Genomic DNA, 11,974 nt, shown 5'->3' on the forward strand with positions numbered 1-11,974 from the left:
CTTCACCCATTTTGATCCAGGACAGCCAGCTATTCCCCTGCAGAGCCACTCTCAGAGTTGGATTACTTTTTGCTCCAAGAGCTGGCAAGACTACAAGAATCACAGATACCTCATGCATTAGTCAGATTGCAACTGTATGTGGCAACATTTAGTTGCCCATGTAGAATATTGAAAATATCCATGCTATCTTCATATCTGAGTACAGGCGACAGTTCCAGCCTAGGTAGTGACAAGGTATCTTTCCAAAGATGATTCTGCTGGGGGCTAGGAGATAGATAGTCCTTCAATTCAAGCAGCATTAGTGTAATTATTTATTAAAAAAATATTTCAGTGGAAGGTCTGAAGTGAAGAATGGATAATTGTTTGCTTTAGATCAAGGAAGAGCAATTGACTAATACAACTTGAAGACGAACAGAGTTGGAATAAACTCCTTTCTCAGCCAACAAAACTGATTGATGGGATGGTTCAGTCTGGAGAAGAGGAGGCTCAGGGGAGACCTTACAGCTCTCTATAACCGCCTGAAAAGAGGTTGTGATGAGGTGGGGGTCAGCCTCTTCTCCTGCATAACTAGTGATAGGACTAGAGGGAACGGCTTCAAGTTGTGCCAGGGGAGATTCAGGTTGCAGATTAGGAACAATTTATTCTCTGAAAGGGTGATCAGGTGCTGGAATGGGCTGCCCAGGGAGGTGGTGGAGTCACTGTCCCTGGAGGTGTTCAAGAAACATTTAGATGTTGTACTATGGAGCATGGTTTAGTGCGGAAATATTGATGGTAGGTGGATGGTTGGACAAGATGATCTTGGTGGACTTTTCCAACCTTGGAAATGATTCTATGAAAGGTAACAGTATTTTTACTAAGCCTTTATAGTGTTTACAAGTGGGAAATACATCAAGACAGCAGTATTGTATTACCTTTGCCAGACTCTCATCTGCCTTTTACATCCTGATTTTTTGCTACGTTAACAACACATAGTCCCTTATGCTTATATCTAATACAGATGTAATACATGTATCCACCTGTAGCTACAGCTACTTCTTTCACTAGTCCAGAACCAGTTAGTTCTTAGAGCAGTCCAATAAACTTGGCTTGCTCAACAAGACACCTAATGGGTCCTTCAACAAGCAAACATTATGAGTGGTAGAGAAAGTTATCCACCCCTAAGAGCTTGCAGAGACTAAAAACAGACTGTATAAAGTATATCATCACTGTTGGTTGGCTCAAGCTGAGGTCCAGGACTGCCCCTGTACTGCTTCCTCATGCTGTGCTCTCTCTGAGCGGCACCTGTCAGAAACACTTCCTTCTATCTCTGGTATCCTGGGAGAATCCATACAACCCAGCATGGCCTCATTTAATTGCACATTCATTGCCTACTGGCTGAACTTGAGCTGCCGCCACGAAGTCATTAGGAAAGTACAGACTCTAAAAGCTTAGGGGAGATACCACTAAACACCTTCATCTGCAAGTAGATCCTCATCACTGAGGCAAGGATGGAAGAACAAGTGACATGAAACGTGTTACCCACAGCTAATTCCAAATATGTCCCCAGTCCGCTGTTGCAAAATTAAACCTTCCTACATAAGGGAAGCCATAAACATCAGAAGATAGAGCATGACCAAGTGAATGCAATTTCTGAAGGACCAAGGCATTTACCTAATGTGTTTAGCACCAGAATGAGCATGCTGGGAGAAAAGGCAGAAAAAGTTCTTCATCAGGCAGCCATTTCTACCATTTATTGGCACTTCCATTACCAAGCCAATTACTTCAGAAGTTTGCCAGAACAAAAAGTGTTTCCTTTGATGGATGAGTGGGTTAAGGAAGAAATCTTTGGTATCAGAGATTCACTGCTGCAGGTGGTTGACCTATTTTGAAATACAGAAGCATTTTACAGGCAGACATAGGGCTACCTGAAGGTTGGACAGCCTCCCTGGGACAGTCAATCTGGGAGTAGGAAGAAGCTAGTAATAGTAAGCCATCAGAGCTGGAAGGCTGCTAGAAATCAGATTTTCAGTAAAAAAGGAAAACATTTGTTTCTATGAGCCTCACAACTAGGCTCCATGTCTATTCTGTACTCGTGGTGGCCATATGAGCATCTTCCTTGTGCATGGCTTCCCTCTGTTCCCTCTTTTATAGCTCTATAAATCCTTAGAGAAGGGTTCACTGTTATAGCTCACTGCATAGATTCTAATGGAATGGTCTTCCAATGCAAAACATTGAATGGGTGAAAAATGAAAGTTCTCAAAGAAACACAATTACTTGTCACCAAAACATTTCCACAGGAAAAAAAACCAAACATTTTTTACCAGGCCTTTCACAGTATTAGAATATTTCATCCTTTTCTGAAAGAAAGACTTACAGCTTTCCACTTGGAAATCATTTTTCATTTCAGTGTCTTGCATTTTGTAATGGATAACAGACAGTCAGACAGAAATTAGCTAAGCATTGTGATGAAGCACAAGCTTTAAAAAAATAATAATATATTATGGCTCATTTAGAAGCCCTTTTCATGGAATGTACAGTTTCATTGATAATTTTTATTGTTTTACTTCATTTCATAATGGAGAAAAATATCACAGTGCTGGAGTACCTCTATAAAATAGAAGGATCTCCAACCTGCCTGTACTGAGATGAGCTATTTAGTTATGGCGTATAGTGAAGTATCCTTAGCTGAGGTGACAGGCAATGGGAGAATTCAAACTCTTTCCATCTCTCCCTAATTCCTACACGTGCATCTTTTTAAGTAGCAGCCCCTGTTGTCATGGCTTTGGTCTTGTTTCTGTCAATCCCATACCACTGGACAAGGAAAGAGGCGAGGACTTCTCCCTAGATTAAATGCTAGTGATCACAGCTCATCTCACATCTGGAATTATGAGAATGGGAACAAAACTCAGGAGATGTGAAGATAAAGAAGAGAACATACAACTTGGAAAACAAGGCTACCAGCCAAGATCCCTGATAACATTCTGCAACAGAAACCTAGAAATCTCATTAGAAATACAGTTCTCATGAAACTTTACCCAGTCTCGTCTCAAAAAATGAAGACAGAAGGCAAGCAACTATCTGTCAAGTTGGCACCCTTCAGAATCAACACCTAGTGTGGGAGACAGAAAATCTGGACAGATAAAGCCTTACCTTGCTCTGGATGTAGATTTCTACATCTTCATCTGTGAATGGTTTCATGGCAAGATGGTCTTCACTGTTCTCTAAAGTGTGAATTCACTCTTCACTTGTTCGCCTGCATCTGGAAACAGGAAGGACACTCAGAGACAGCTGCTCAGAGCCTTCTTGCCCTGTAAAGCTCAGATCACCTAATTCCTCTGTGCATGAAGAAATGGAGAGAGAAGCAAGAAAATATGCCTTTTTTTTTTCCTTTGGTCTGAGTAACAACAGTGACTCCCAACTGCTTAGGAAAATTAACTCCAACTACTATTTTCTAAACTTGATCATTATTATTTTTACTATGATTACTCTTAAATGGTACGTCTTGTGTGCAGGCACACCCACAAATATCCCAGTTACTGCTTTGTCTCGGCAGATCCTTTCAGGTTGCATTGCAGATCCAGTAGGCTCATGCACAGCGCTATCATTCTGTGCACCACAAGTACTTCCCTGTCTCTCTAACCCTTCACTAAACCATTTGTTAAACACTCTCAGTTATCCCTTGTTGTCTTCAATCCACCCACTTTCCATCGGAAACCGCATGGGTATTTTTACGCTCTGATCATTCATTTGAGTTGCGGTCTTCAGCCTCGGCTCCTTTCTCCTTATATCTCTTCTCTCTCTCCGGCTGTATTGACAGTAAATATCCTGCTGCCTGTCCCCTCCTGGTTGCTTGCTTCGCTCTCTTTACAGTAAACAGGCTGAACGCTCTCTCTCACTTTCTGCCAGCAGCTCAGCTAACGACCCCATATGGATAATTCAGCGAGAAAAACAATTGATCAGGACTTATCGATCCAGTGAGGGTTGTTGGCTTTTATAAAAAAGGGTACATCAGCACACGGAGAGCAATGATGGAATATACGGTTGAGATCCAATGCTGCTTCCTTATTAAGGAAGGCACACTCTACTTTCCAGTAAAATCTTTATTTCCCCTGGAAATTGAACTTTGACATCCCTTGGCTGACATTACCACCACAGCAGCCAGCAAAGGGCAGCACATCCACAGGCACTGGCTGCTATCTCAGAATCTTGGAGCAAGCTCTTTCATTGCTGGGTATCTTTTGTGATTATCATTTCTCATTAAGAGCTGAACGCTAAGTACATTAATGGAGAACCAATACCTGAGGACATCCAATCCCCCAGAATCTACAAATCAAACTGCTCTCTGTGCTTCCCGAGCACCAAAGCTGCCTTTGTCTTTTTGCTGAGAGACTCAGGGAATATTCACAAAGATATATAGGCACATTTACTTCCCCAACCTGCCTCCATGGGAGCTGGACACTGAAAAAGATGGAACCCTCTATTTTCAGGAATCCTACCTCATTGTTTCTAGCTTCAAGACTTACTGGATGTCTTTCACCTGAGGGGCCAGCGGTGTGAGAGCTCTGCTAGGGAAGTCAGACAAAAGGCAGGATCCAAAACAAGGTGACTGGAACAATTGGCTACAAAGGGCGTGTAGGGCCGCATTAGATGGGATTAGTTCAAACAGCGTGCAAAGGAGGAGAATGAGCTCTACAAATGGTGATTTGGCTAAAAATATGTCACTAATACATCAACTCCCTCATGCCCCCTCAAGTATCGTAAGCACAATGATAACTTCCTTAACAACCTTGGTACCATACATTACTTCAAAACCCAAACCATCAGATGTGTATTAGGCAGCAAGGAGTCAGTCTCACTTTCTTGCACCTATAAGGTCTCTCTCCTCATGACAGCTGTCTGGAATCACAGTTGCTGGCAGACACAGAAAAAACATGGGTTTGGTCATTTTTCTTGTGTACAATAACACACCTTGAGTTTACCATCTTTTTCCATTGTAAGCACTTCTCCAAGAGAATCATAGAATCATAGAGTGGCCTGGGTTGAAAAGGACCTCAAAGATCATCTAGTCTCAACCCCCCTGCTGTGTGCAGGGTCGCCAACCACTAGACCAGGCTGCCCAGAGCCACATCCAGTCTGGCCTTGAATGCCTCCAGGGACGGGGCATCCACAACCTCCCTGGGCAACCTGTTCCAGGGCATCACCACCCTCTGTGCGAAAAAATTCCTCCTAATATCTAACCTAAACCTCCCCTGTCTCAGTTTAAAACCATTCTCCCTTGTCCTATCGCTATCCACCCTCTTGAACAATTGTTCCCCCTCCTGTTTATATGCTCCCTTCAAGTATTGGAAGGCCACAATGAGGTCTCCCAGGAGCCTTCTCTTCTCCAAGCTAAACAACCCCTGTTCCCTCAACCTTTCCTCATAGGAGAGGTGCTCCAGCCCTCTGATCATCTTAGTCGCTCTCCTCTGCACTCGTTCTAAGAGCTCCACATCTTTCTTGTGCTGGGGGCCCCAGGCCTGGCCGCAGTACTCCAGTTAGGGTCTCACAAGAGCCGAGTAGAGGGGGACAATCACCTCCCTCTCCCTGCTGGCCACTCCTCTTTTAATGCAGCCCAGAACACAGTTGGCATTCCGGGCTGCCAGCGCACACTGCTGGCAAATGTCCAGCTTCTCATCCACCAGGACCCCCAAGTCCTTCCCCGCAGGGCTGCTCTTGAGGAGTTCTTCCCCCAGTTTGTATAAATACCTGGGATTGCCCCAGATGGGCCTAGATGTCCCCAGCTCCCTCTCTCTATAGAGAAGAATATGGCATAAGGATGTCCCTCAGGAGGTTTTCATTCATTTCATTTTCATATATAGCTAGCTGACCACTGACAGTCCCCCAGTTTCTGCTTGATGAGCATCCGTTGATTTATCCAGCTGTTCACATGCATTTCCAAGCCAGGCTTCAATATCTCGTTCTTCTTCAATCATAGTTCCCTGCTGATCTATGTAAATTAATTTGAAATTATTCAGCTGTATTACACACTTCCCCTTTGTTTTATTTCAGTGTCCACATAGCACCTTCTAACAGCATTCACTGTGGCCAGTTTCCTCTGTACCTCATTTGCTTTGCACCTGTGCCCTCAGTTGCTTATTGATATGCTTCTAAGAGTATTTGAGGATTTCCTAATATCTCCAACTACATTGAATCTACGATAGATCATCTATTTGGGTCTTTGGCAACATCCAGAACTGGATATGACTGTGGTTCTGGGAAGCCCACATAAAAGTATTCCGCGAATATATACCTTGAATGGTACTGGATTGGCTCTTGTATATTCTGAAGCTGACAATTACGGATGCTTTCTATGCTTGTCTGGCTTTCCTTTCTTCACTCTTTAGTTCTACAGACATGACAAATATATTTCAAACACACAATCAAAAACCATTTGAACCATGAAGTGCACAACAAAAAATCACCAACATCATGTAAATAAGAACAGTAGTAGTAGCTGCACAAGGAAGTCTAATATTGTGGCATTTTCTGTTTTGCAACTATCTAGAAAAGCTACTCATACGGAACAGTAAGCATGCGTTAGAAAGCCTCTACTAAATCACATAAATGAGTTAGCCCAGTGTACCACTTGCAACTCACAGATGATCTGCAGTGGCAACAAATAAGCCCTACTGAAAATGATGCTGCTTTCCAGACGAAATACAACACAATTTGCAGTTGCTAATGATGACCCATCTTTTCTTGCTCTAATTACCAGAGGCATTAAGTCTGCTGCCAAAGTGTGTACTTGGGTCAGGAGAGGCTACCAAAGCAAATCATCCCCGTAGATTTAATAACCTCTGACAGTCCTCTTGCCTTCTTTAAACTGTTGCCCTGTTTCTCCCCATTAGTGGACTAAGCGACTGTACAAAATGATAATTGTAGCTTGAATCCCCTGTATTTATTCTGTAACAGTCTTTAGCAGTGATGGCACAGTATTACTGAGTCTCCATTCAGAGGATACTAGCATAACATAACCAGACTTTCTAGGAGCACAAGTTCTGTGCATTTATTTGTTTGGTTTTCTTTTTGTTTACTTTGTTTTTTTTTTTCACTTTGTCTTTCAACAAAGAGATATGGACAAAAGGGATGCTTCAATGACAAAAGCCTGGGATGGGCTACAGGGAAAAGAAAGTGCTGCTAATTCACTATGACAGCATCAGAATCGCGTATGGATGCCAAATTGAAATGCTTCTCTTCTCATTCCCACTCCTCACCAATCAATACCTGGCAAGCTCCAAATGCTCGTACTGCTTGGTCTCACTGCCACGTGTTCTTACATCAGCCCTCAACCTGTACTACACATCAAGCTTATATACTTTCCAAACTAAGCACAGCACTGGATCAGGCGCAGCCTGATATCTTTTCTCCATTTGTGACCAGACCAGACATGTCGGAAAAAGGAAGTAGCTTTCGCTAGAAAATAATTATCTGGAAATCTGAGGGATCTGGAAACTCAAAACAATTTGCAATCTGAATCTTTTCAGACTTCAGAGTAGTATCTCCAAAGAAAGTGATCACTCCAGCAGAACCAGCTGAGGACGCAGAAAATTCTGAAAATTACTAAGACTGTGAAGCAGCTGCCCCCTACTTACCACCCCCAACTAGCAAATTCATGAGAATGCAGTCCCTTTTGCAGCTGTTATGAAGCAAGTCACAGGGTAACAAGCACAAAACATACAGCTTGGCTTCTAGTATTGCTAAGATCACTGGTACCCAGTGTGGTGAGCTGTTCAGAGAGCCTGGAAATCTCCAAGTTCATAATGGTCAGCTCATGGGGCAGCACAGGAGACAGGCTGTACCAGCTCTGAGGTTCCCAGGACAGCTCCGACTGAGATGTGGGCCAGAAGAGTGACATTTTGACTTCTTAGTCTATGCATTATCCTCTGGAAATTCAATGAAATAGTCAAGTTTCGCGCATCGAGATTTAAACAAAATATGTCATCAGATCATTTCCAAGCATCTGTAATGGATATTTTTCCTCCATTACCGTTTTATCCACCACTAAACTACAGTGACTGATCTTGTTTTAATCCAGAGGTCCCACCATCCTGAAAAGCTAGTTGTGGCCAACATTCATACAAACAGGAGCCTTCCAGCACTTTTATTTATATGCCTAGGTAAATGGCCTGAATGCCAAAAAGGAAATATAAAACACCAAGGAACACTCACTGATTTAAGCACATGGTTGGAAGAGCTGCATCTGGAGGAAACATGATGTTTGGCAGAGCACATTGCAAGCGGAAAAGCATTTAGCACTAGAAGTCACGGCAGGTGAGAAAAAGCTGCCACACTTCTGGGCTCAGCATGGGCTTGCTCAGCTCCTGGTAGACTGATTACTTTCAGCTGTCAGGAAAAATACTTTAAATATAGAGGCATAGTAACTCCAGGACAAAGACCACAGCCAACCTTTAAAAGAGCCAAAAGAAGAAGCCTGCTTACTGCAATGGTCGGTCTATATGGGGTGGAAATCAGATTGCGCTGCAGCACTTCAAGGAGCTGGTGTATTTCTGTGGCTGCCCTCCAGAGCACAAACAATGTCCACTTTTATTATTTTTTACACTTTGCTGTTGTGTCCAAATTGACCTGATTCATAACTTATTGCTTGAGTCTATGGTAGTTTGAAGTAAATTGAATAAATCACTAGTGCTAAATGAGAATAGTCACTGCAATGCAAGCTCACTTGAGAAAGAGGGACTCGAGCTGGCATCCCTGCTTATGTGCTTCATCCAGCGACTGACTGATAAAAAACGTGTTCACTGGAGCCAGAACTAGAAACTAGGTTTTATATCTTACAGGCAGCGACAGCTACATGGCCATGAGGTCTATTGCTTTCTCTAAGTGAAAATATAATTATTCCAGAACAAAGAAGCCAGCTTCAGCAAGTGGGTGAGAAGGGTCCCAGTCTGAGAGCTGGATCCTTGGGAGCTACTTAGAATAGAACTATAGAATCATTAAGGTTGGAAACACCTCTAAGATCATTAGTCCAACCACCAACCGATCCCCACCATGCCCACTAAGCTGTGTCCTTCAGCGCCACATCTACACAGTTCTTGAACGCCTCCAGGGACGGTGACTCCACCACCTCCCTGGGCAGCCTGTGCCAGTGCCTCAGTACTCTTTCTGAGAAGACATTTTTTCAAATATCCAACCTGAACCTCCTTTCACACAACTTAAGGCCATTCCCTGTCATCCTATCGCTGTCACCCGGCAGAAGAGGCTGACCCCCATTACGCTAAAACCTCCTTTCAGGGAGCTGTAGAGAGCAATAACATCTCCCCTGAGCCTCCTCTTCTTCAGTGTGAACGATTCCAGTTTCCTCAGCTGCTCCCCACCAGACTTGTGCTCCCCTTCACAGCTTCATTTCCCTCCTTTTGGATATTTCTGAGTGCTAGGAGATGTATTTGTGTGTCAGGGTGCGACAGACGTGAAAAACAAAACAAGAGTAAAGGGAGTTGGACTTCCACACTCAGCGTGAACCTGAACGACATCAAAGCACCCGTGTTTTTGTACAATCTTTGTTGGCAGTATGATCTACGGTAAAAGAAGCTGTTTGATCACACTTCAGCTTGTGTCACATCACGCACAGCTAATAAATATCAAACAGAAAACCAGTAAGTGTTCCCCAAGATATGTTAACTTGAATGCTGTGCTGTATTCTGAGGGTAACACAAGCACCGAGGACAAGGTGGAAAGGAAAAGCTGAGGGAGATTTTGTCAGTATATCTTTAGGAATGACCAGAGAAAAGCACAAGGAAAGCACAGACAGCTGCATGTTTTGGATGGGATGAAGGGAGAGGAGGGGAAGATCATTAAGAGACTCAATAGCATGAGGGCCTTCAGGGAAACAGCTGCTGAGAGAACAATAAAACATAGACAAGAATGAGAGCACCAGCAGAAGTGCAAAAAGAGATTCACTTTATTAGAAGTATGCTACATGTACCACAAAGCAGATCAAGAGATTCAGCAGACAAACTGCAGTGAGAACTCGCCTTGTCTGAGAGAGAATCTCAGCAGAGGCTTCAGTTGGGTCTGCTCAAAGAACTTCTATCAGAGGAGATCATGACCTGCATTGCTACACGCTCCAGCTCCAGTGACTGGAAGACAGCTAACAGCCTCCAGCCCAAGCTGTGTCTGGCAAATAGATGTTATTCTTGTAGTTGGCAACTTCTAAAAATGTGTCTTCAAGAGCTGGCAGCAAAAGGAGGAATGCAATTGCATTTTCTAAGCAAACTTCCTCCTCTACCTAAGACCATAAAGCTATACAGCTTCAAGTGAATCCCCGCAGCCAGCTGCCCAACCCTTTCCACTTTATTGGCTGCTTTCTGCAGTCAAAGCCAAACCGCCCAAGGGAAAAGGGTCAATCATTTGTGCTGCATCTGTTCCAGGCTGTGGCAGGACACAGGGTAGATATGTAGGGCTGGAACTAGTTAAATGCAAATTCAGAGCATGGAAAGCAGGACTAGGGGAGGAGAAATTATCCTGGAATAAAAGCACTGGGAATGTGCAAAGGAAGTTGCTTGACTAGTCAGTGTCAGGAGCAAGTGCACCTCTGCTCCTCGGGCTTTTCCTGGAGGGAGGGGAAGGTATTACAGATGCACATGTGTGGGAAGGTGAAGTTTAGGAAGGAAAACAAGGTAAATAAAGCTATCAGTTGTCTGGGAAGACAGGGAAGGGCTGCCTCTTCACCATACTGAGTTTGGGTCAGAAGGGAAGAGGAAGCACAGCAGCATTTATGGGAGCACAGAGCCATTCCATCCCTGACAGCAGGAACTGGACAAGAGAGATCTCATTTTAAAAGGTTCAGAGAACTGTCTACTGCTTTCACCACTCTTTAACAAACAAGGCCAAATGCCATCAGTTGTAACCCAAAGTTTGAGGAGGTAAGAGACCCTCAGTTCAAGGAACACTCAGGAGAGGTCACAGTACAAACAATTGATCCTACTCTTGTGCATATTGTTTCTGAAAGCCACATTATCCCAATAGTTTACTCTTCTATATATTACACAAGGATTAGAGCATTCAAAATTTAATCCCTAGGATTTCTCAATTCCTCTGTAATATCCTTATGCTGACTTCAGTAGAGATGCCCAGAATCATCAGAGTAAATACTAACTGAACATAAGCCATGGTCCATCCAGAGATACCTAGACAGGTTTGAGCAGTGGGCCCAGGAGAACCTCAAGAGGTTCAACAAAGCCAAGTGCAAGGTCTTGCACCTGGGTCACAACGATGTTCGCTATCAGTACAAGCTGGGGTATGTAAGGATGGAGCACAACCCTGCTGAATAGGACCTGGGGATACTGGTGGATGGCAGCTGGACATGAGCCAGTAATGTGTCCTCACAGCCCAGAAAGCCAACTGTATCCTGGGCTGCATCAAAAGAAGCGTGGCCAGCAGGTTGAGGGAGGGGATCCTGCCCCTCTGCTCTGCGCTGGTGAGGCCTCACCTGGAGTACTGTGTCCAGATGTGGAGTCCTCATACAGGAGAGATGTGGGCCTGTTGGAGTGCTTCCAGAGGAGGGCCTCAAAAATGATCCAAGGGATGGAACACCTCTCCAATGAGGACAGGCTGAGAGAGCTGGGGCTGTTCAGCCTGGAGAAGAGAAGGCTCTGGGGAGACCTTACAGCGGCCTTTCAGTACCTAAAGGGGAGCTACAAGAAAGAAGAGGACAGTCTTTAGGAGGGCCTGTGATGATAGGACAAGGGCAAATGCTTTCAGCAGGGGAGATTTAGACTGGAAGAAGTGTTTTACAATAATGGAGACATTTTATTATTTAAATTAAATTAAATTATAGTATTATTATTTCAATTAGAGACATTTGGGCTGGACGGGGCTCTGAGTAACCTGATTTAGCTGTACGTGTCCCTGTTCATTGCAGGCAAGTTGGACTAGGTGACCATTAAAAGTCCCTTCCAACTCAATTCTATGATTTTGTGATCCAGGGAAATTACACTGG

At 43.9% G+C, this 11,974-nt stretch overlaps 2 protein-coding genes across 14 annotated transcripts in view; both read right to left on the minus strand.

Annotated features, from left to right (window-relative positions):
• MAB21L3 (mab-21 like 3) overlaps nt 1-11,529 on the minus strand; it is a 31,160-nt gene extending 19,631 nt beyond the window's left edge. For 2 of the 12 annotated variants that reach the window (XM_021397912.1, XM_021397917.1), the window contains exon 1: nt 3,130-4,479. In XM_021397912.1, coding sequence (XP_021253587.1) covers nt 3,130-3,177 — 48 coding nt within the window. In that variant the 5' untranslated portion in view covers nt 3,178-4,479. Of the gene's footprint in view, nt 1-3,129; nt 4,480-4,502; nt 4,819-4,947; nt 5,110-11,464 lie in introns of those variants that run through there. The other 10 variants (XM_021397888.1, XM_021397877.1, XM_021397898.1 and 7 more) reach the window with 10 other exon arrangements.
• The window catches only part of SLC22A15 (solute carrier family 22 member 15), a 51,187-nt gene continuing 43,735 nt past the window's right edge, over nt 4,523-11,974 (minus strand). Inside the window, exons 14-15 of one of the 2 annotated variants that reach the window (XM_021397783.1) lie at nt 11,659-11,669; nt 4,523-4,598 (exon numbers count right to left, since the gene is read on the minus strand). The gene's annotated coding sequence lies outside the window, so the exon portion shown is untranslated. The remainder of the gene's footprint in view (nt 4,599-11,658; nt 11,670-11,974) is intronic. The other variant, XM_021397792.1, reaches the window with a different exon arrangement.

The sequence above is a fragment of the Numida meleagris genome, chromosome 1 (genome assembly GCF_002078875.1).
Source record: "Numida meleagris isolate 19003 breed g44 Domestic line chromosome 1, NumMel1.0, whole genome shotgun sequence".
Lineage (NCBI taxonomy): Eukaryota > Metazoa > Chordata > Aves > Galliformes > Numididae > Numida > Numida meleagris.